General features: G+C 45.9%; 1 protein-coding gene across 2 annotated transcripts in view; it reads right to left on the reverse strand.

The window, feature by feature from the left end:
- Window positions 1-7104: 7104 nt before the first annotated feature.
- Window positions 7105-24843, reverse strand: part of HIPK2 (homeodomain interacting protein kinase 2) — a 127142-nt gene continuing 109403 nt past the window's right edge. For both annotated transcript variants that reach the window (XM_059473107.1, XM_059473106.1), the window contains exons 11-15: window positions 24285-24461; window positions 21216-21494; window positions 10759-11006; window positions 9601-9761; window positions 7105-7827 (exon numbers count right to left, since the gene is read on the reverse strand). In XM_059473107.1, coding sequence (XP_059329090.1) covers window positions 7366-7827; window positions 9601-9761; window positions 10759-11006; window positions 21216-21494; window positions 24285-24461 — 1327 coding nt within the window. In that variant the 3' untranslated portion in view covers window positions 7105-7365. The remainder of the gene's footprint in view (window positions 7828-9600; window positions 9762-10758; window positions 11007-21215; window positions 21495-24284; window positions 24462-24843) is intronic.

Consider the following 24843-nt stretch of genomic DNA (forward strand, 5'->3'; position numbering starts at 1 on the left):
AAAAATGCCATAAAATAGATGGGTAACTCTTCTGATCAGAATTCCAGACTGAAGCCTTTCTATCCATCTTATTCCTTTCCAAACAGCTTGCTGAAAAATCAAAATACATCGGCTTAAATATTAACTCTATGCCAGCACTGCAAAAACTCCTTGGCTACATTCTGAAAGTGGGATAAGCTTTGCTTTTGCTGAGCATTGTTGCCCCATTGCTTTCTGTTTCAAAGAGGAAACATTGTTTGAAAGAAAGAAAGAAGAGGAAGAAGGAAATGAGGAAGGAAGGAAATGAGAATGGAAATAAGGGGAGGGAAGGAGGGAGGGAGGGAAGGAAGGAGGGAGGGAGGGAAGGAAGGAGGGAGGGAGGGAGGGAGGGAGGGAGGGAGGGAAGGAAGGAAGGAAGGAAGGAAGGAAGGAAGGAAGGAAGGAAGGAAGGAAGGAAGGAAGGAAGGAAGGAAGGAAGGAAGGAAGGAAGGAAGGAAGGAAGGAAGGAAGGAAGGAAGGAAGGAAGGAAGGAAGGAAGGAAGGAAGGAAGGAAGGAAGGAAGGAAGGAAGGAAGGAAGGAAGGAAGGAAGGAAGGATGGATCCCTGGCTGTCAGAAGTACACACAAATATTTACAAGGTTTGTGTGAATCTGCACACAGTTCCCCTCACAGCGAAAGAGTTAAGAACAGAGATGTCACAATATTTATCAGTGCAGTAAAAAATATCATTTTTGGAAAAAAATATACCTTTAGTATTGCCTTTCTTAGATTAACTATGATAAGCAAAAGATTAAAAACAAAAACTTTATCTTCAAACACACATGAATAGTCTGTTATAGCAGCACTGCTAAAACTGGAAGGACAAAGCTAACCCGTAAATGAGAAACAGGAGTTTCAAACCACAAATGCCGAACACAAAACCTCCTAGTATGCTTCATAAGAGTTCTGAAGAACCAAGCCAATCTACCATTCAAATTTCACTCTCAACACACACAAAATGCTCTAAAACCACGTCTTCCCACTGAAAGCATTTGACACATGCAGAACCCAGGTCATTTACCTCCAGACTGGTTCTCACACCACCACCTGCATCAGCAGCTCCTCACATGTACCCCTGCCTCTGGGGTCCCTCACAGCAATCACATTTGTCACAGGGGACAAGGAGCCCTTGAGCACAGAACCTTTGTGAGCAGCTCCTCTGCACTGTGCCAGGCCTTCCTTCCAGGGCCACCCCTGCTGTGGGTGTCACTGTGTGCCTCGTGAGGACGGTGGCATCGCAGCAACACACACACAGGTAGTGGTGGGGAGGATGGACCACAGGGATGGAGACCAGTGTGGAAAGCCCAGCTCCTCTCACCCAGTGCAGTACCCCTGCAAGGAGTCTATGCACAGCCACCAACAACAGGACTGGCACCATTTCTTCGAGCACCTCACTCAGCATCTGCAACCCTGGGTGAAATTGTCACCATCATCAGAGGGAGCTTCGTTGGAGTACGGCAGTGGGGGAACCTCAGCAGCAGAGAACCATCTCCTCCCTATGTCTGGAGGGAGAAAAATGATTTGTAGGCACAGAAGTGGGCCTTGGGAAATAAGCTGGGGATTCCAGGTACTTGGGACACAGGTCCTTCTCACAGGAGCACCAGGAGGGTGATGAGGATAAGTGCCCAGGACCACAGAGCAACTGCTTTGAAGCTCACACAGCAAATGGGACCAGAGTAGGGACAGCCATGTCAACAGGAAGAGGGAAAACATTCCCTTCCCACACCTTTCCCATCTGTATTTCCTCCCCAGGGCAGACCTTGCAATACAGGTATCCAGGGTTTGGCCCACAAGTAGCACTGCAGATCTCCAATGGCTGCAAAGCCATAGAAGAACACAAGTCCAAGTCCAACACCCAGCTGTGCCTGGCCTGACCACAGCATCACTGTGTGGGATATCAGGAGAAAGTTTTTCACCCTGAGGGTGGTGGGCACTGGAACAGGCTTTCCAGGGGAGTGGTCACAGCACAAAGCCTGACAGAATTCAAGAAGCATTTGGACAATGCTCTCAGGCACATGGTGTCATTCTTGGGTGTCCTGTGCAGGGCCAGGAGTTGGACTTGATCTTGCTAAGTCCCTTCCAACTCAGCATATTCTATGATTTTATGAACCCACAAAACAAAACCAGCGTCCTAAATCCAGAGGAGACACTACAGAATCATGCAGAGCACCCAGAGGCTTATCCCCACTACAGAGCTCATCATTTGCACACTGCAATGTCACCACTAAAACACTTAAATCAATGTGAACAATAACAAGAGAAGAAAAAAAGTTTTTGACATCCCCTACAGTTTAGGATAGCAGCAATATTTAGTGTGAATTTCTCTGCTCATCAAGCTAGCTACTCAAAAAGATGTCAGAAACTTGAGAGAGAGAGAGAAAAAGAAAAAAAAATAAGTGAATGGAAAGATTGAGTTCCACGGTGTATCCTCATTGCCTGGTGCTCATGACTCGTGGCTTCATTTAATTTCTGGAGTAGATGGGAGTCTCTTTCTCTCTTTTTAAAAAAAAATAAAGTATCTTTGGTTAAAGAAAAAAACAGGTTTATTGCCCTTCAAATTGCTAATGGAATTGTCTTCAAACCAAATTACAATACACAATCCCTTGAATATATAACAAAGGAAAAATGTCACAGTCAAAAGTGTCCCTTTCTTGGAATGTTTTGTGTATTACACCAAAACTACTAGAGAAAGAGAGAGTATGAGAGACCTGCCAAAGCCCAATTTGTTGGGTACAAGCAGGTAAAACCTGCCAAGGAAGATTCAATTGCATTTGTTCTCTCAAATGACTGGATTTAACCACTCTACAGTGAAATCCATTTGGGTTTTCCAATCTGCTCATGTCAGTGGTTCTCTACCCTCCCTCCTGCATTCTGAGCTCACAGCAGGCAACAGAACATCCTCCTGAGGAGAGATAATGTCTGTGCTCCCTTCTGCTTCCTGCGCAAGCAGAAGGCAAGAGGACATAATGGGGAAAAGAACCACTTTTTCACTCTGCCAGCCATAAGCCACCCATAAAACTTCCAGTATCCTACCCCCTCAAGTTTCCACATCATGTACTCCATGCACACAAGGAACACCGACTGACCCAAACCATGCCAATCCCATTTCCTCTCCAAAGGACTCTGCAAGCAAAACCAGCTGGCTGTTATGACGTGTGTGATACTGACAGCATGCAAAGCTTTTACTTCCCGTGCTGAAATGACTGTTTCCCCTATGACCAACCACACCTTCATCCATACAATTCCTTTATACGAGTGTGAGGGAGGAGGTGTTGCTCAGCTCCCTAATACCCACCAGAAAACACAGCCCTCACACAGTGCTGCACCATCAAAGCAATCTGATGGTTGTGCTGTGCATCTCTTGTAATCAGCATCCCACCACCACAACTGCCTGGCAGACCAGCAGCTCCAGGATGGACAATGTGAAAGGTGGCTCCTCTGACATGCACTGGAACCCTTCTCTCTGCCACTCTGTGCTGATGTAACAGTTCCACTGCCAAATACCCCCCAAAATCAGATCTGAGCCCATGTGGGAGAGCAGGCCAGATGGGTACACAGGGAAAATGCAATCAATACAAGTAAAACACAACTGTGATTGAGACTGCAACCTTCCATGCTTTGCTGATCTTAGGCCAGAGGAGCACATAAACAAGTATTTAACTTCAAGTTCTTTAGCAAAGCACTCAAGTGCATGATAAACTTTTAGTCTTTGCTGAAGTCCTGTAATTTTTTGATGGAATTCAAATTCAGTCACTGCTTCCCCCTATTCTAAAAGAGCAGGTGATGCAAATCAAACCATAAATACCTAAACTGTAGCAACCAGAACAGCATAACGAAATTCCACAACAACTAATTGTAAAAGAAGGGAAAATCTACAGGAACAAACAAAGTAAAAAATCAAACCAAGCATCCTGGCCTGTGGGCACCTCATTAGCCTTCAGTGAGAGAGGAAGAGCAGGTGAGGAACACTGCCTTGTCTGCAGCCATGCTTTACCCAGCTAATGCCATCTGTGTGTGCCAGTGTGCTTTATCCAGTGATGGGACTGAGAGCCACCCTTGCAGCTCTGCTGTGGCTCCTTCCATAGCCCTGCTTCTGGAGAGCCATCCAACCATGTCCTCCTCTAGGAAAACCAAACTCTTAATATGTAGTGTGGCCTTGTGTTGTTTGCAAGGGCTCAATGATCATGGCTTGGAGCACAAATAAGTCTTAATCTGATATAAATGTCCTTTCAAGCTAAGGGATGGTGAGCTGGACCCTGGGCCACCAAGGTCCTCACCTGCCTTTGATCCAGCTCTCCTGACAGATCATTCTGGTAGCTGCTAGCAGGTGCTGGTCTCTGAATGAATGTTTCTGGACTTATCCTGAAATGCAGATGTGACCCAGAGGATAACCCCTGCTCCTCAAGGCTGTAACCACTCTCACTGAGCAGTCCCACTCCCCCAGATTAGTGGCAGAGTTTTCATCATCAGAATAATCTCGTTTCTCCTTCCTCCTGCAGTTCTCATAATCACAGTAACCCTTCCAATGCCACTGATGAAGAGAAATAAAATAAACAACAATAACAACAAGAGAAAAAAAAAACCCCAAGAAGTTTAAGGAATGCGTGTGCAATAAAAACCCAGAGTAAAATATAATAATAATAAAATAATAATCATAATCATAACAACCATACAATAAAATAACATTATCTTTCCTTTTCATGACATAAGCAGCATGATGCTCTCGCTCCCAAACTGGTGAGAGAGGAGAGGAATGCAAGAGAGAGAGCAGGGCTTTATTTTCCTGCCTCAGACGAAAGGGGACGTGTCTTTCCAAAACAAGAGCGGGGGTAAGGTGCATAGGCTGCTGGGAGATTGCATCCTCATCTACAGTATACTGAGCTGGAATGAAGGACAGGCAGGAGAAGAAAACTGTGCAAGAGTAGCCCAGGAACCAGAGCTAGCAACCAGGAAGGTTATTTGGTGGTTTGCCAGAAGACAATGGCCTTGTTGAGCAGCCTACGCGTAGCAGGATCCCTTCATCTTCCAGGCCAGCCAAGCACTTACTGCAAAACAACGTATTTGTGCTTGTCCTTCTGTCAGCTTTTCCAACCTGAGAGAGCCTCCTTCCTCACTGCCACTCAGGGAACCCATCCCTCACCACCCCGCCAACAAACCTGCTATTTTCCAGCATCTTGCAAAACACCTGACTACTCCATGCTCTAGTTACAAGGAAATGTAGAGTGGAACTGAGCAGCCCCATAGACTTCAGCTTTCATGGAAACGTTCTACCAAACTCCTTTCTCTCCTTCCTCCTCAGGACATCCACAGGCATGATGGTACTGATGCACCAGTGCAAGTGCCATCACCAGGGAAACTCCCTGCTGAACCAAACCAATGACAGGAAAGGCTCTCTTTAGAAACTGTTGGAAAACAAAACAACCGTGTAGCATTCCTTGGTGTGGAGCACCAACCTACTCTCCAGTTCCAGGGTCACTCTGCCATTGCAGGCAGTTTTTCGGGGTGTAGGTGAAAAGAGAGCAGGGGAGGCACACAGTGTCACAGCTATGTTAGAGTGGGTAAGGCTCTATGTATTACAATACTCTTTACATTTAAGAAACCTGAGATTGACTCTCTCAACTGGATTTTCTCATGCTTGCTTTGGGACTCCAGCCCTTTCCTGACCCTTTCTCATCAACAGACGCAGTGAGAGATGTTGGCAACAACTAGTGTTTCCCCCTTTCAAGGACTAAATTTTTGTTCCCATTTCAGACACATGACCAGGACAACCTGATGATGAGGGTGGACACTGTCCTCCCACTCCATCGAGAACATCAGCAAACAGCAGAATGAGAATTCAGTTTCCAGGGAGGAAACCTGCTATTTCAACAGGACAGAAACAGACCAGTCCTCAAATGAGTCCCCAGACCCTCTGGGTCCTCACAACCGACCTGGTTGCTTCTAGCCCATCCAGTGCTTGACAAAATACCCAGTTATATGCACTTCTGACCCCAACGAGCCACCCCAACACCTCGCCAAGTGAGCTACGATTGACGATGTGAAAAAAACCCAACACCACCAGCAGGAGAAAATCGGCAGTAACAACCACCCCCCCCCAAAAAAAAAAAAAAGAAGAAAAGAAAAGAGCTGAGAGTAAATTCCAACTAGCCTCAGTCAGTTTCTAGGAGTACCAGTGGAAGTAAACCCTTAAACCACGTCTGTAGTTTGGTAAGGCACTACGAGGGAATGATGTAAAACTAAGACTGTGACAGTTGTAATGGCTGTGCCGAGGAACACATCACAGAGAGAAGGCAGCATCTGCACTCACACACACACACCCCTGGACAATCACATTGTTACATGCCTATGTTATATCACTTTTCTTTGTGCAATCACATTGAGGAATAGTCTATTGGTATCGTTGAAGTTCAACACAAAAGAGTAAAAAGGGGCATGACCTGTATAGTGCTACATTCTACCGGGGCTGGGGGCAGGGGGTTGGGGGCAGCTAAAATGTCTCCTCCTATACTAAAATGGCTAGGGATTGAAAAGGAACACTTCCAAAAAAACAAAACAAAACCCTAAAAAAAAAATGCAACTGAAATCCAATATACATTATTAGAGATTTTGTTTAGGAATAGCATTTCTCAGGGATTTATCCAGTGTGTTCAAGAAGAGGGAGAAACACCCCCATTGCTTTTGCTCTCAACCAGTGCTGCATGGCCTGTTTTGCCCAAGTGTGTTTAAGTGTAGCAGTGTTAGGCCCAAATTTAGAGCACTGGGACAATGTTTTGTCCTCCACCCTCCGCCTCCCTTACCCACTTTCTTTTTCTGTTAAAAATCCCCCCAAACCTATGTATACTCTTGGATATAAAAACTGCTTTATAAATCCTTTGAAATGCTGGATAAATCCCTAATCCATATACCTAGGATTAAAAACCTAATGGATTTCATTTTAGGTGTTCTGGACAACAAATTTCTAAATGTAGCTCACTATTGGATGAAAATAACCTTTAAAAGTCTATTGGTGAAGTCCTTCAAAAGACAGGACCCGCTGGAGGGTCCTTCTCCTTCTCTCTTTCTCTCTAGTTTGGTGCAGAATGGTTGGTTTTTTTTTTTTTTTTGTGATTTATTTTTTTTCTGTTCTTTTTTTCCATTTTCTTTTCTTTTTTTTTTTTTTTTAATAAAAACTGTAGAATTGGTTTTTTCCCCCTTCTTTCCTCTTTTTCTTTTCTTCCTAAAGTCTCCTTCGTTCAAGTTTCCCGCGAGCCTCCCATTGCATTGTTAGTTTGTCACGTTCTTCAACACAAAAGCGGCTGCCTCACTCCCCCCGGGCCGGGCGCGTCTCTCTCGCTCTTTATTCCAGTGTTTAGATGTAAGGGTACTGGTTGACCTTGGTGGGGCTCAGTGGGTATCCAGTGTAGACTGTGGAGGCTGGAGAAGCACTGATATAGGTCTGATGGGCAAACTGAGCCTGGTACTGGCTGGGGTGGATGGTGGGCGAGGGCAGGACGCGCGGGCCCATGCTGACGGGGACCTGGTGCACGATGCTGGCGGGGTAGGTGGTGTGCTGCACCGCGTGCCGCGCCGAGCCCTGCGACGCCACCAGGTGCGCGACGGTGCCCGTGGAGCCCAGGGCGGCGGGGGCGGTGTATGTGTACAGGTGGGGCTGCGTGGGCAGGTGGGCGGCGGCGGCCAGGTGGGGATGGACCGTGCCGTGGCTGGGGCTATTGTGCGGGAAGGAGTACGGGGCCTGAGCTATCGTTGGAGTGATGTAGGCTTGCTGTCGCCGGTGACTCCCTGCGCGGTCAGTCGAGATGTGCTGCTGGCCCTGGATAAAGACAGCAACAGTGAGAGGTGGTTACAAGACAGGAGATGGCTCTTTGCCTCCTCAGAAGGGTCTGGGAGCCTCCCTGCAACACCAGGACAACCGCAGAAAAGTCTCCTGAGATCCTCCTGACACTCTCAGCATCACCAATCTTCCCTTGAAAATGAGTGACAGCAGTGGGTCCCTCACAAGCCCATGAAAACCCTATAGTTTCACACATTGACAGGGTATGAAACTCTGTAGTTTCATACATTGACCAAAACGACCCCCAAAACGTAAGCAAGTCCCCCAGTTTGAGCTACAACCTGCTGACACAGCTACCAAAAGACACAGCCTTGGACACCCAGCTCCCAAGTACATCTTCCTCAAGTCCAGTTGCTCAGGCAACAAGTGTTTTTTGATGGTGAACTCTCTGATGACAAATTGTGGTCTACAGATAGCTCAGGAGAATGTGATTGCCTAACTATGCCTGGAACAGGCAATTTATTTTTGTTCAGTTTGGGTATTCGCAGTTAATGATTTCCTTGGTTAGTAAAAATAACCACGTTATTTTTTAAGGAGAAAACTCTCAGCTTGATTAGATCCTGCAGGTGCCTGGTGCCCTCATTGTCCTTAGCTAAAATTACTTGAGCACAGGAAACTTGTAGCAGTAGGAAGGGACCAATGTACTTTTTATTCCAGGGATTTTTAAAGTTGTCTTCTTTCATTGCACAAAAATGTAGGGAGTTTTCCCAGTCATTTGTAGTCAGAGTATTAAATTACCAATAAAGCAGGAATTAGAAGACAAGAAGGAAAATGCTCCATGCTATTTCCTTCTATTCTTCCAAACCTCTTCATCCATTTTGTAAGCACTCTCTGTGCCATTACTGTGGGAATATGGTAGCCACACTCTTCCCCAACTCTTGCAAAGAGCATCTTGCCCACTTCCTCCACTTTCACACACTTTTACTTAAAATTTGTTCACATTTATAAATTTCCTCTGCATATTGAAGGAGAACAGACATTCTTCTCCACCAAGTTATTTTTCTTTTTAAAAACAGTTCTGCTAATATCCAGCTCTGGATACCTACCAGCACCATCCTCTGAGCTCTCCAGACTTTCTCCTCTTGAAACACTGGTACCTGAGCTGTAACTTCCCTACTCTTCTCAGCTCACCTCAGGGAAGAGAAAGGCCCCAGGTGCAGGATGTGAAAAGGGCATGATTTCCTGCAGCTCCTGGGAAGCTCCTTGAGAGTTCTGATCACAGATTGGGAAACGTCCCAAAGACTGCATGCTGCCAAGAAATGGGATTTGTCCAGATCTCAGCCCAGCTTTATCACAGGATGGATCAAACTCACTACATGAGGTCACCTAAATACATAGGGACTCTGGTTTGCCTTGTCCCACAGCCAGGCTTGTGCACTCTCTTCACTTGGAAGATATTCTCCCCACAGTTACTTACAGCTAAGGAGAATTCAGTCCTTCCTACATGCTCCTGCTCCATTCCTTTGTGGCTGAGCCACTGCATTTCCCCTCTCATGTTATTCCCCTCACTCTTTTAGACCATCAGGCTTCAGAACACACAGGAAGAAAACCCCCAGCCCACTCAGGGGTGTGATCTGCACTACCTCTGCTGCCTGAGCTGGAAGATCAAGGTCTGCAGTCAAGCAGAAACAAGTTGATAAAACTCAACACGGGGTCCAACTGTCACTAGACTGGACCAGGACAGCCCACGATGGAGGAGTGGTAGGTAAGAGCTGGATGATGCACCACCAAAATCAGTCTTGGTTGACTTACCTGACTTAGATTTAGAGGCTGCTGCTGCTGGAAATGTGCTCCTGGTCGCTGCTGCCTATAGGCAACGGCTCCAGACGAGCTCCCTGAAGAGTGACCGCTGGTGGAGGTCACGGTGCTGGAGGACTTGGACTTGTAGGAGGATGAGTGGTGACTGGTGGTGACTGTGCCAGGAAAGGAAACACATTTGTAGCTTACATGACATTAATTGCTCACCCTACCTTTTCCTCACTGAGTCTCCTTCAGAGTGGCTTTTGGGAGGAGACATACAACAGAAGCAGGTTAAGAAAACTGTTTCTCTCAATTAACAGAATACCTTAGTAGGGCTTGATATACACAACAGGCCTGTTATCCTAGAGGCAGACAAACAAACCTGATTAACTGGACCCAAAGCAGCTCTGGAGCAGGCTTTATAGATCCTTCAGAACCATGAGACAATGTTCTGCCAGCAGAACTGTACAACGCAGGTACAAATCCCAAGGAGAGGAAGGAACGTATGGTGCGCACAGCTTAAAAAAGCCCTGGCTTGCCTAACGTCAGGTGAGTGGGAAGGGAGAAGGAGCTGGTGGGGAGCTCACCCCTCGAGCCTTTGTGTTCACCAGCAGTGCATCCAAAGCAAGGACTGCCAGGTAGCTCAACGCCAACAGCTTTGAGCCAGACTTCCACCATAAAGCCCTTTTCAACACATCACATTATCTAGCATTGCAGAGGTTCTGGATGAGCAAACTTCATCAGTCCACAGTGATGATCCTGGGGAAACGTTCTTCCCAGAAACATCAACAAATTCAGATGAAATTCACATGTTTTCAATCTCCTACCCATTTTAATGAAAGCCTACGGAAAGCAAGGCAGCAAAGGTTCACACTTGCATTTGGGTGACTTTCACGTCAAATGTTGAGCTAAAGGCTGTGCTCTGTTCTCGGGTTTGCACAGAACTAACTGGGACCAACACTTGACCCACAACTCCTGAATGGACAAGGGCACACAAGTAATGCAACATGGCTACCAAGAACAGATGTGTCACTTGAGAGAAGTGCAGGAGCACCGTTTCTTTGGAAAACAAACCAACCAAACAAACAAAATGAAACTGAACAATGAGATTCTTCCAAGATAAATCATTTATTTCTTACTAATTTTCTTGACGGAAGAGGTGCAATTTACCTGGTGCCAGGCTATCGCACTCTACCAACACCTCACTGGCCTGGGTTTTCAGTGGTGGCACGATGATGGTTCGGGGGTTCCCACTGCAGTGAGTCTCTGGAACCCCTTTGGTGTCGTAGCTGTTCCCATTGTTCTGCCCTGTGCGGTGCTGCACGGCGTAAGGGCTGTTGTTGCTGGAGGAGTCAGAGTAGGGGGAGTCATGCACGGTGACACAGCTGATGACATTCTTCCTCTGCTTGGACAAGGTGCTGCAACACAAGCAGACAAGTGGAAAGAGTGAACAGGCAGTGATCAACTCGACACCATTAGAAGGCTCTGCCTGTGGCAGATGAGCTCCCTAAGGACAAAGCACAGCCTTCAGTCCTCTGCCAGAGAGAGGCTGCTTAAGCCAAATCCTGGGCTTCAAAACTCCCTCGTTACTATTCCAGGAAAGCCTTCATGGAGGTCAAGGAGTGAGTAAGGTGTTGTGGATAGATCTTATATTCACACTGCTTAGAATAGCACTGAACCAGACTGCCAGATTTATTTTCAGACTGCTTTTTATGTATGTGTGCCGTAGAAGCCCAGCAGTTATACTATCCTTTGTTGCAAGTCTCACCACCCACACAAAAACGTGGCGGTTTCTCCCAGCCTTTCAGCAATGATTTAATAATAGATGCTATGACTTTTCATGCTTAAATTCCATGAATCTACAAAACACACACCATTCTATTTACTAAGATGGTACAATGGACACATTCTCAATAAGCATTTGAAAATGAGGAACAAATGAGAAAGAAATGAACAAAGTATGCAATGCTTTTGATTTTCTTCCATTCTCTGAACAGGCTCTGGTCTCCTGACTCTAGTGTAGATTATCAAGGTCCTGCTGCAACTAATCTATCTATGACATCAAAAAAGTGATTAAAAAGGCACATCCACACTTCCAAGATTAGTGCTGGAAGTTCATTAGACTAGACTGCATGAGTACAATTGGGATTTGCTCAGGTTATTGTATCTAATTATTCCTCATGGTTTCTCCTTCCTGTTATGAGCTTGTTTAGGGAGAAAAAGAGAGAGTGAGAAAGAGGAGGGAGGAAGGGGGATGGTGAAGATTTGCTTAAATGGCTCACATCCTTGACAGTGCACAGACCTTGACTACAGAAAATAGCTGTTATGTTTCACTGATTGCATTATGTTGTTATGGCAACTGAAGTTTTTAAAATGATGAAAAGAAATGGATAGCACATAAAAAGCTAAGTAATTAGGCTTAATGGTGGAAACAGCCCCAACAGGAACAGAAATGCCATGGAGAAAAAGGAATCTTAACTTCATGAGTGTGCACTTTAAACAGAGAGAGATCTCTTTCCCATGGAGCGTCCTCTCCATTTTCTCAGTCTGGCTAGTCCAGCCAAGGGAACAGCTGATTAACCTGGTCTGGGATGGAGCTGTTTGTTCCCTGGTCTCAGCACTGCTCCTTTCCCGAAGGAAGGTGGAGCAGACACTGAGAACAGTTCCCTTCCAAGGACATTGTTTGCCTTATTTATTTCTCACAGTCCTTAAGGAGCCCTGGTGGGTTCCCTTCAACTTGCCCAGGCCCAAAGCCTCTCTGTCAGCATTCACAACCTGCAACTCACCCCCTGTATTCCAAGACTCAGGGCTAGAAATCTATTTTCCTTTCCCTTTACAGAACACCTTGGGTTGCTGCATTCACAAACAAGTTCCTATCACACAGATGTTCCCTTGGCTATCATCACAGGATCCTGGTGTGCCCCAAGGAGGACAAAAGACCACGTTGTTCTACTCACAGTGAAAAACAAGTTTTGAGAGGCCCCTGCCGTCCTAAAAGATTGTAACTTGAAACAGGGCAGATGATAGAGGAGAGGGAGCTATTGCACAGCAGTTGGAAAGAAATCCTTCCAGGGGCAGGGATGGATTGACAAGGAAAACATACAACAGCAAACCCTCATATTCTGGCTTTTCACAAGGAGCTGGAGAGCGCTGGATTAGAAATGGAAAGAGCAGCATTGCATCTTAGATGGACAATGACTGTGTGTGAAGAAAGATGTAGCAGTTTGGATATGCTGCTATGAAAGAAGAATATTAAGCCAATAAAAATGACTAATATTGCATCAATATTCCCCTCTCCATCAGCAGAAAGGCCTGTAATCACACATTTATGAGTATCCACGCTGCTTGCCCTTTGCAGCTACCCTTGGCTGCCAGTTGGGAAGAGAGATATATTCTTTATCTCTGACAGTTATTACATTTTATAAAGAAAAATTAAGTCACTAAAGAGTTTTCTGACAAGTGATAAGGTCTAACTGTTCTTTTACAGTCCCTTCCTGATCTAAGTGGCTGAGCTGCTGAACTGGAAATACTTGCTCTCAGCTGACAATTGACATGAGAAAGTTGAGCTGTAGAACTGGAAGGGTAATTTTCTGTGTAATCTGTGCTATTTATTGTTTTAGTATGGGCATATTTTTCACCAGTTTGATTGAGGGCTTGTCAAAGCAGAGACCATGGGATCTTTCTCCTTCAAAGTGTTAAAGCTCCTTGGTTACAATAAAAAATTCAAGTATAACTGTTTGATTAAATAAGTGAGTGACCCCAAACACAAACATTTCCAGAGAAAGGGACCATATTAACCAGGGACCATTAATGAGTATTAACTCATTGCATGGATGGGAATCTGAAAATGACCAGAGCTATGGTCCTGCCAGGTCTTATGCAAGTGCTCAGCACGGCTAATATGTGTCATTTCCCAAAGTCAACTGGACTATTCCTGTAACAGAGCTAAAGCCCATGGGTAAATATTTGCAGGATGAGGGCCCAAGTGATCAGCCTCTCAATTCAGCAGGCTGCATCATTTCAAGCACATGAGGAGTCCCACAGAAAGCAGCTGGATTTCTGTCTCTAGGAAAGGTAACAACTTACTGGATGTTACAGCAGGCAGAGAAGTCCTCAGCCTGGACTAATCACACATGCCCAGAGCTCAGCACCTGCTGTACCAGAGCCTTCCCCAGAGATTAAGGGTGGGAATTTCAAAAACATCAAAGGCCCAACTCATGCTGAAAATCGGTTGATTCACAGGCTTAAAGATACACGTTAATCCAAAATGGAGGCTTTTGAAAATTCAGCCCAGCAGTCAGCATTCCCCCTACTCAAAGCTTCTTGGTAGCCAGCAGCTTTCCCCCTTCCAGCTCCCTCTCAGCTGTTTTTCCCACCTTGCAGTAACCCAGGAGTTATCTGTGTGAGGCCCAGGCTGATGGATCACCTTCCCGGCTCACAAACTATCAGGACCGACAGCTTTTACCTGTTAACACAGCACTTGCCTACTCAGCAAGCTTACTGTATTCCTGTAACTCAGCCACAGCTTTTGGGGATGTTTGTGCTTACACAGAAAAATACTATTACAAGTCTTTTCCCCCTTCCTATTAAGCTCTCTCCAAGCCTGGTAATTGCTTTCCCTCCTGCATGCACAGAAGCAGCAGCAAACGTGATTTACTAGTTTGGAGAGTTGGTCTGTGCTCCTGGGCAGCTCATGTGCCTGCCTGCATCGTGTGGGAAGGTGTATTTAAATTCTCCAGAGGAGGGAGGGGGGAAGACTGGTGAAGTGGCAGCGAATCCATCCACACAGAATGAAAAGCACTGAGCCAGGTAGGCTTTTAACCCTTACTGCCAGGGTTTGTGTCCCCCCTTTTGGGGGAACACAGATAAAATGAGCATTGCTCTGTATGTTTATTATTAGTTTGTGAGTAATATCCCATTTCCACCTGGTCCTAAAGAGCTTATCCTCCAACTTGGATCCAAACCAGTCCACATCTGTCCAACGTGCAGACAGAGCATGACCATGCCTTTTAAGTGGAAGCAAGTCTTGGAGATGGCTCTCTAACATATATCACCCTTGGAAGTGCCCAGCAGAGATGGATGAGGGTCCCTATTCCCTCCAGCAAGGAGAAGTCTGATAGAGGAAAAGGAAGGAAGGCATCCATGCACAGGCACCCTGCAAGAAACTAAGGTGGTCACCTGAGATACCGTTAGTGGAAAGGTGCTGAAGACAGATGTTGAAAACAAGAAGTAATAGAAATTAAGGAAAGGAAGATGCTGAACTAGGTGCTAAAATAATGCTGAATCCACCTCCATAAGCCAAAGATAAGAACAGAGACAACTCCTGAGATGATTTTTACTTGCTGAAGGCCCACCCCAAAAGTTTGGTAGGCAGCAGCATTGTAGGAACAGGATCTTTTTTCCCCGAATACCTTGAGTTACAGCAGAATCACAGAAAAACCAAATGGGGTCTAGTGGGAGCAATTCTTCAGCAAATGGCTCACTCCAAGAGCTACAAACCTTTCAGTGCTGCTGACACTGTAGCAAGAGAGCCTTTTAGCTCTCAAGGTCACCAGCATCTGGGGATGAAGGCAGCCATAGCACAACTGTACCTTTGAACTGGTGTGCATATACACCAGGGCACGTTAGCTTTACCTCACATCACAAAAACTCTGTTCTAGGGCTCTGAAAACTTAATGCCATGCAACCCTTTCAGTTTGCTGCTTCAGAATAATCCACCTATTCTAGGAAAGCATTGAGTCAGCCAACAAAAGCTCTCACCACAACTGCAATCAGTCTCCCCATGTTGAAATCTTATGTCATGCATAGCTCAGTGCTGGGAACGTGCCCCCTCTCTTCAGTTCAGCCTCCATCCTGACCTGTTCATCTGCTCTCACCTTCTTTATGCATTTGTGATGGTAAGAAATATTTATCAAGCACTACACTGAGGCCATTTTATTAGGCTATACAGCATGTGTCATTGCTATTTAAGTCATATAAACTAAATTGCTGAGCAGGTTGTAAAGGTCCTGCTGCTGAAGGTCTGCTGACAGAGCTACTGCCTATTTCTGTAATTTTAAGTATTAGCTGCATGTCAGTGTGTTCTAGAGATGGAAGGCAGCAATCTTTTAACCAAATGACTGTGGTTAGTCAGTGTATTGCTATGCAGAGTCAGTGCATTACTATGCACAGCAGAACACAGCCACAATAGGCTGGATGTCAAAAGAGAATTACAAATGGTGTTTTGCTCCTCACACATGCACATCAGCAAGTTGACAAAAACACCTGGTTTGTGCCTGCCAGCAATTTCTGCGTGTGAGTCTTCTGAAGCGGGCTCCACCACCACTGCACTACGACGTGAACAAGGTGAATAAAAACTTGATTATGCTCTGTTACAGAGGTGAGACTCACACAGAAACTATACCACAGAGCTTCCCATCTTCACAGGGAGGGGAAACCCCATAAATCCATGAGGATTTTGTGCCAGAAAAGATAGTCAATGAGCATGGCAACACAACAGCAGTGGTCAGTCTGCCTTGTGCAGAAATACAGTGATTACTGTCAGGATCCCATGGAAAACCAAGCTGGAGGGATGTTACCTATGACACCAGCACAGGCAGTGGGGAACTGAAGGGCTCTCCTGCCTCTTTGGAAGCATCCCCAAAACCACCCAGCTGAAGGCCATCATTGTTTTGTTTCAAGCAGAGTCATGTTTTCCTTAACTAGCGCACTCATTGCTTGGAGGGGAGGTCACCTGGGCATATCACAACGTCCCCTCCCCTTCTTTCCACCCCTTCCTCCTGCAATGCATGGATGCAGAAATATCCCTCATTGGACCACCAGTGCAGCCCAGAGCATCCCTCCCCAGGACCTTGTGTGCTCTCCCTGCCTGCCACAATTCCAAGGTGCCTTTGTGCCTCCCTGCTCCATGTCTCAGCTCTTGCTTTCTCTCCACTTCTAAGCTCCAGAAATATTTAATCAAGGGAGGATTTACATTTAAACCAGTGCAGCAGGTGAAGCTGCATGCTGGGGAGCAGTTAACCCCTACTATGTGCTACTTGCTGAGTGTGTGCTCTGTGCACTGTGACTGCACTTGCACCATCAGTCAGCTGCCCTGTCCACAAGACTTTCTTACAAAAGTAGAGAAACTGAAAAGGAGTAAATTTCAAAAAACAAATATCAATCTGCTTTCTGTCTCACTCTCTTCACAGTGCTTTACAAGTAATGGTTAGATCTAATATCTTCCATTCAGAATAAATAACAGTTGGAGTTATTGTCTTACAGCACAGCATTGAAATATCTTTGCCCTATGAAAGTTATCTGTAAAGTATTCTGAGCTGAGAGTGTGCAAGCTCATTAAACAAACAGGGTGACAAAACTGTTTCCTGTTCTTAAAATGCTCTTTATAAGACATTATCCCCCTGTTGTTCTATAGGACAAAAGATCACATGCAAAACTTTGTGAGCAGCAGAAAGCAGGTAAAAACAGATCCATTTGGTAAAACTGTTCCCTCTTTATATTCACCATTTCAATTTAATTTTCCTATTATTTGCTTACATTTTGAAGGAACAAAACCCCTCATTAAACCAGAAAGAAGAAGTCTGCTACTTAATTTGTTAATTTCCTGGCACTTTCTTCCCTTAAACAAAGGTCAAAACTTCTTGTAGTTTTGAAGCTCTTCCAGATTTCACTGTGTTGAGGGTATAACTAGAAAAAAACACCTCAGTGTAGCCAGCAAGAATGGCTTGTTTTGGTGAAATGACTTTTCTAATCCAGAATTTGCCCCCTGAACATCTCTGGCCATCTGTGTGAGGATGCTGAACTGTAGCTGAGTGACTGTGCCTTAGGCACAGGGCTGGGGCCCAGTAGATGGCCCCCTTTGACAAGGCTCCACCAACCAGGTCCTCCAGAGCTCATCTCACACCTCCTCCCTGCACCTCTACCCAACAGGAGCCCAGCATTTTGAGATGACTATTGATTTTATAAAGATTACACCAAGCTACACTCACCAACAGTGCAAAATGAAAAATGTGCTGTCCTGCCTTCCTGATCAGCTGGTATTTCATAAATACATAATGCTTCCTACCCTTCAGCAGGAAAAGGAAAACCCTACCCACTTCACAATTTTTCAGATTTTACTTTCACCAATAAAAAATGTGCATTCTCTGTATGAGAAAAGCTCTCTCTGGTTCTGTGGTATTACAGAAAGGTTTTTCTGAGTAAATCCAAGCTGTAGCATAAAATATATTGCATCAGCAGTATCATATTTTAGCAACATTAACAGTACTTCTTAAACTGAGACTGACAAACTCTTACATTGTCAAAGGATCTACTACTCCTCACAATTAATCCCTCTTCACTGAGGAATCACTAAAATAAACATTTTTAGTCTCATGGGTCAAAGGGGAATTTCTAGCCCCAGAAGAAGTAAAAGAAAGAGGTGCTGTAGCAAATCCAGGAGCTGATTCAGTGACAGGGAAGGTAATGCAAAGTTACCACTGCTATCAATATGATGTGATCAGGCAACTACCTTTGATCTGTCAAATGCCATTTGATTTCTATATTCTAACCTAGAAAAAGCTTATGTTTCTAGGATGGGAAAAATGGCACGTTTCAAGTGATTTCTTGCATTTTCACCCCCACACCACAGCTATTACCCAATATGGTAATATTTGCATATATGAGCCAGACAATGCATTCTTTGCATGGTTTCATTTTCTACTCAGATCCTGAACCTTTGGGCCCTGATTACATTAAGCACATACTTCACTGTCACTCCCATTTTTCTGGGAGCCAAAAAAATTGGCAAGAAAACTCAGAGGCATTTTCCTGAATGAGACAAGCTTTCTATGAGAAACAACTTCAGCAGGGACAAAGTTCATTGGCATTAAATGCTGATACAGCTTCCTTGACTGGAAGTTACACTCTCACTCCAGCTGAGAACCTGGTCTTAAATCTACCCATGCCAAAAGGTACTGAGCAAATTGATTTTGCTCTCCTGGAGACTTTAGCCAAAAACTTCTCATTCTGGCCATGCTGTTTCCCACCTGTGTCTCTACCTCTGATTCTCCATTTGCTCTGGTTACATCTGCACAGGAGATTTAACTCACTCATGTCCATGCAAAGTGTTTCTATGTGGCTCAGAAATTAAATCTAGCTTTTAAGCTCTAGCCTCCCTGGAATGCTGGCACCCTGGCACTCTATAGATATGCCATATGGATACAAAAAGTAGCCAGGGATCTGATCCCAGGCAGGAACGTGTCTGGAATATGCTTTAGTCATATCAAAGCCAGTTTGTTTATGTATGTCTGGCTCCCAGGACAACTTTCCAAGCCCTTCAGCAGACTCAAATCTTTTAATACCTCAAACTCCCAACTCAGTTTCTAGACATGTTCCTGAACTTTGTTCTGTCTGTCTTTCTGGGGAGGTGCTGAGTAAAGAAACTAGTCAGATGGCAGCAAAGTTGAAGCAGAGAAGAGAACCATTGGCTGAAGGGGCTGCAGTATCCCAGCTCTTTCCTTCACCCCTGTCTGGACCCAAGAATGACGCCCAGATGGTAAGTTTAAGGATTTGCACACAATGTCCCAAAGCCTGGAATCAGCACAATTGGTTAAACATGCTTTAAAAGAGCTCCTGTGACCCTTGAGTTTTCAGCATCTCTTTTGTCTTGCCCTTCCTTTCCCACAAGAGCCCTGGAAGTAGGGGCTCCTTATTTATAGTGCCCCTGACTTTCACACTGGTCTTCACGTAACTCTTTCTGGAAACATGCTTTCTCCCCCCATCTAAGCAAGGAATGTGGCAGCAATTTTAATTTTTTTTTTAAATTTATTTTTAAAGTGAAATATGTTACTGTGAACCACTGCATTCATGGCAAGGCTGACCTTGAGAGGCACTGAGCCCTTACTGCCCAGTGGTTTCACTAGCACAGAGAGAGGAATGGGAAATAGTGATGGCTGTTGGGAAGCACGTTGAAATTCCAGCCTGAATCATATGGCTTTTTTAAACAGATTCTTAGCTCCTGGAGGCCAAATGTGTCACATCTGCTCTGTGCACATTTGCAGGCTTCACTTATCACCACACTGCAGAGATGCAGAGATACAGAGAGGTATCTCTGGTGATTAAAAGAAAATCTGCCATGGAGTGTGGTCTAAATAAGTAAAACAATAATCCTCTCTCAACAACACTGGAAGGATAAGGTTAAAAGTTTCCTATCTCAGTTACCAATACAGAGATGGTATAATTATTCAGCTGTTTGCAAAGCTACTTCTCTACATCTTATAAAGCAGAGTGACATCTTGTGACTGGCATCAGATGGGAAACCCAGAGCACTTGCATGTGATGCAAGGTGCTGAAAGGACAGTCCTAGAAAATTAAGTTCTTTCTGATCCACAAGGGATGATCAACAATGGCATCAGTCCTGGGCTGTGCTGCTCACTTGGATGAGTTAATTCTCTGAGGAGCAAACTCAGCCCCCACTTTCTATCCTCATCTATACCTCTCTGCAGAGTCAGAGAGAAAGCAGTTTCTGCCACTTTTACTATATTCAAGAATATTTTGGCAACACAATGAAGATTGAGCAACTCTTGCAATATATTTATCATTATTGAGTATTTATGACAGAACCACTGTTTCTGAGAGCTTTTAAAAGAAAGCATGGAAGACACATATGAAAGATGTCATTTACTGCTCTTAAAGATGCCTGGATCACTTAGAAAGAGAAAAGGCAAATTTAAGGTCCCTTCCTTCTAAGCCCTTCTTTCTGTCCTTGTTTCAAAGAGATGTCTAACTTACAGAGTCTCATCACCACAGGCTAGCTAAAGTCTTCTTTCCAGAAAAAGGAGACAGAGAAAACTGGTCTTTTCTCTTACAGATGAGATACTATGGTAAGGTGAGACTACTGCACTTCTCCAAGGTAACACAGCAGATGTACAGCACAGAAGGGAGGATCACCTGAATCTGCAGAGTCCTCACACATAGCCCCTGGAACCACTTCTATGTCAGAACCCAGGACATTCCTCTGGCTGCCCTGGAGGACTCAAGACCCTGGCAGGGAGCTCAGAGACCTTGAAAGACACCTGTGCCTTCGATTTTAACCCATGGAAACAATTACCAACTTTGTGGAAAGAGTTACAAGCCACAAGAGTTTGAATAGAACGATGGTGAATTCATCACGGGGTGAAAATGTAGAATTTTGGGGTTTTTAGAATGGGGGTTCAGGAGGCAAGATGGAGAAATCTAGGCATATTCTGTTCTTTCTCCTTCTTCTTGTCCTACATCTTCTGCTGCGATTGTGGCACTTTTGGATTGGTTTAAAGACAGACTGTCTAACATAGGTGACAGGTATTGGAAAATTATTGTAAATAAAGTACATGTAGGTTTTAGTATAAAAAGGTAACACCACCCTGAGGGCCGTGAGTGTGCCTGAACTCAACCTGCTGAGCAGACCTCTACAGGTCTGAAAATAGAAATAATAGAAAATGAACAGCCTTGAAAACCAGAGCTGATGAATCCCAACTTGTTCGAGCGTGGGGCTAGAAAAAGTCTTTTAATACCTCAGGAGCCATTCCAACAACAACAAACCTGTCGCTTCTACACTCCTCTCTCCTTGCCCTGCACACAGAGAAGAGCAAAGAGCAGCAGCAGCTCACCTGGTGGGTGCATGCTTCTGCTCTTCCTCCTCGTCCGTGTCGCTGCTGATGGTGATGACGCTGACGGCGGGGCTGGGGGTGTCGGGGATGACGATGGTTTGCCGCTGCCGCTCCCGCGCGCCGCCGCCCGCGTCGCCCCAGCCGCACGTCAGCGAGGTGCTGCAGGCAGGGCTGGTGTGCACCATGGCACAGCGGGGAGGCGTGTTCTCCTTCACGCGTTTCGACCGCTGGGGCGAGCTGATGGACTGGGAGGATGAAACTTCATACGTGGATGCATTGCTGGAAAGGGGGGAAAAGTGTTAGTTGGTTACAAATCTGCATGCTCCAGTTGCCCGTTGCCGTGGTTTGGGAGTCCTGGTCTCTGGGTCAGTAGCGCTGATTTATGGAGTCTAGGGAAACTGCAAACTTCTTCAGAGAAGACAGTGCCTTGCATCACTTATTCATGTAATTCGTTGAAAAGTAGTTTCTTTTAATAAAAAAATTCAAATTTGCTTTCCCTGGAAATTTCCAGATAAGTACTGCTGCCTCTCAGGAGCTTGCACTGGGAGGGTAAAGGCCAGCCACAAAGCCCAGACCTACAGAACAAAGGCAGGCACAGCATGGCTGACGCAGGAGGAAGAACCATCCAAATGATAATCCCTTCCTCCTGCATCCTACATGGATGCATCACAACCAGATACTTTTTGGCCAGAAAAAAAAAAGGGGTAAAATTAGAATTTCTTGTGGAAAACTACAAACACTTATCAGGAAAACTGCTTTTTTAAACACAACTGAATTGCTGTTTAAGAATCTTTTTCAATGAACATTTCCTGCTCAATACTTTATCCTCTAGGACAGTGGTGTCCCAAGGATTAGAGCAGGCAGATGGGAGGACACATACTCGGTTTCATTCCTGTGTGAAGCAGCATACAACATATATAATTCAGAAAGAAATAAACAATATATTTATTATACAGTAGAGAAACATTCCCAGTCTTCCTGCTTCAGCTTCCCTGCCTGACCAGTTGGAAAAGTGACACTTGGATCAGGGATCCAAACATAAAACTATCAGCCAAACTATCAGTGTGGGTCTACAGATGGGGTTATTTACCAAAGCACACTGAGTAAAGCCCATTTCACTCATTTCCCACACTTCCTTTCTTGGTCGTGTTTCTTTTTGCTATTGCAGAACATCTGGAGACTCAAAAAGGAAGAAAACCCCAAAGTTCTGGTTTTGTTCTACTGTGGGGCCTGGGCTGCATGTTCAGCCTGGCCCAAAAGCTAACAAAAGGAATAGGTGGCATCCATCAAAAGGAAGTCACCCTGGCAGTATATCACACTACACCAACTTACACAGGCTCTTTTGCATAACAAATGGCTGCACAGTAGCATTCAAAGTGCTTTTTGAATACCAATGAGCAGCATGGAGTACCCTCCTCTCCAAAGGAGCACGGTTCCTCATTTGGCACAAAAAGAGTCACAGTCAATGAAGCTGTAGAATCCCTTTGCTCTGAGAGTGCCCCATTCCTCCTGGACACAGCCACCCCACCCTGAAGTGACAGGAGAGGGGAGGCCCTGCACAGGCACACTGGCTGACACAGGCACTCTCTTTTGCTGGCTAGCTGGGGACAGAGCTGCCTCTCTATGTTATGAATAGACTAAGACAGCTGGAGCCCACCCAAAGTAAATCCAACATTAGAGAGCAGATAAATGGGAAGGATTTAAATAGTGGCCTCTTAACTTGAGTTGAACTGGTTGTGAACTCAGAGCCACTCTGGCACCAGTCCAGTCACCCAGGAAAACCACAAGCTCAAGCTTTTGCCACTGCACAAGCGGTGACCCATTTTGGTTCTCTCCCCTGCACTGTTTAGTGTTTTTTCTTTTAAAAAAGATGTGTGTCAGTTGCACAGCCCAGAGGACGTTCTCCAGAGCAGCTGCACATGCATCTTTAAGAGCCCTGTCCTCTGAACAGGATTGCAGTGCTGTGACAGGCACTGCAGCCATCCTACCATCTGAGCTGTGCAAGAAACCCCAGAGTTTCTCCTCCTTCCAGAGCCAAATGGTCCTACTGAGGGATGACAGATGCTAAGGACTGGTCTGTATGAGATACCCTCATAAAATGCTCCCTGTTTCATAAGGCCAGGGTATAATAATGGGTGTCTATTGCTGGTGGGACTGTTGAACACAGGGGCTAATGACCTATGTTAGGAGCTGGAGAGCTCAGGTGGCCTAAGCCACCCCAGTTCTCGACTCGCCGTGGCAGTAAAGGTCAGAAGACTGGCATCACCCCACTGCTTTTGAAAGGGCAGATCTTGTGTGTGCACATCAGGCACACACTCCTGAAGATGCAGCCTCCTCAAGGTGCATGTGCTGCACTGTGGAGGCCCCGGAGGGGCTTCTCCTAAGTTACACCCCACTGGCTCCTTCCCCTGTTCCTATGCCTGAACAGAGGTGTTCCTGAGGCTCTCCCTCCCTTTTCCCTGACTGGGCCTCACCTTGATATTGCCTGGAGACCAAGGTCAGCCAGGAGGCCCCTGCGGGAGAGAGCAGGACCTTGGTGGGGGGGAGTGGATGTCTGAGAGGAGAACATCTCACTGCATGGCTGAATTAAACATCTATTGATATTACACAAACGCCTTTTTTGCTTCTTTACCCTGGACTTTACTAGCAGCAATTCAAGCTCAACACTGCACCTCAGGAATGCTTCTTCCAGAGGACGAGGGGCAAAAAGGTGTGGCAACTGGGCACTGCGTCATACTGACCTGAGAATATGGTTATGTTTTTAAATCATCTTAACTACAAGGCTCTGGGTAATTGCAGTAACAAACAGTAAAAAAAAAATAAAAAGCTGTAAGAGCAGGGCCTGAGCCTCCCATTCTGCATCCTCTTCAGCCACTATCTCCCACACAAAATGATGCTTGCTGGGTATAAAACACCCCTGGGTATAAAACACCTCCTGGGTACCGAAGAGGTGAGGCAGCGAAGAGCTCTATCACAGCTGTATCCTCTCTGGCTGTGGAACTAAACCTTTTTTGTCCCCCAGGTTGTCAGCAGGTCAGAAAGGGCCGGGCAGGGAGCGCTGGCACTCACCGTGGAGCCGACTGGTGCTGCTTGCTCTTCCTGGCAGAGGCGGCGACGGGCGGCTGGCGCATGACGTGCGCGACGCCCACATTGACGGGCTGGGCGGCGGGCAGGGCCACGTGGCTGGCCAGCAGCGTGGGCTGCTGCATGATGGGGTTGTAGTGGCTGCCGTGGGCGTGCGTGTTCCTGCGCAGCGGGGACATGGGCACACGGTGAGATTGAACCGGCAGGCTCCTCCACACAGCCTCCCGCCGCCCTGCACTGAGCTGCCCTCTCCTCCAGGGTCTGCTGGGTTCCCAGCCTTCCCAGGATGGAGCCTTTTCCCCAAAAAACAGACTGAAGGAGCGGTATGGGCCTGTTGGGTTCCCAGCCTTCCCAGGATGGAGCCTTTTATCCAGGGAACAGACTGAAGGAGTGGTGTGGGCCTGCTGGGTTCCCAGCCTTCCCAGGATGGAGCCTTTTATCCAGGGAACAGACTGAAGGAGTGGTGTGGGCCTGCTGGGTTCCCAGCCTTCCCAGGATGGAGCCTTTTCCCCAAAAAACAGACTGACAGAGTGGTGTGGGCCTG

The sequence above is a fragment of the Ammospiza nelsoni genome, chromosome 5, assembly GCF_027579445.1.
Source record: "Ammospiza nelsoni isolate bAmmNel1 chromosome 5, bAmmNel1.pri, whole genome shotgun sequence".
Taxonomy (NCBI): Eukaryota; Metazoa; Chordata; class Aves; order Passeriformes; family Passerellidae; genus Ammospiza; species Ammospiza nelsoni.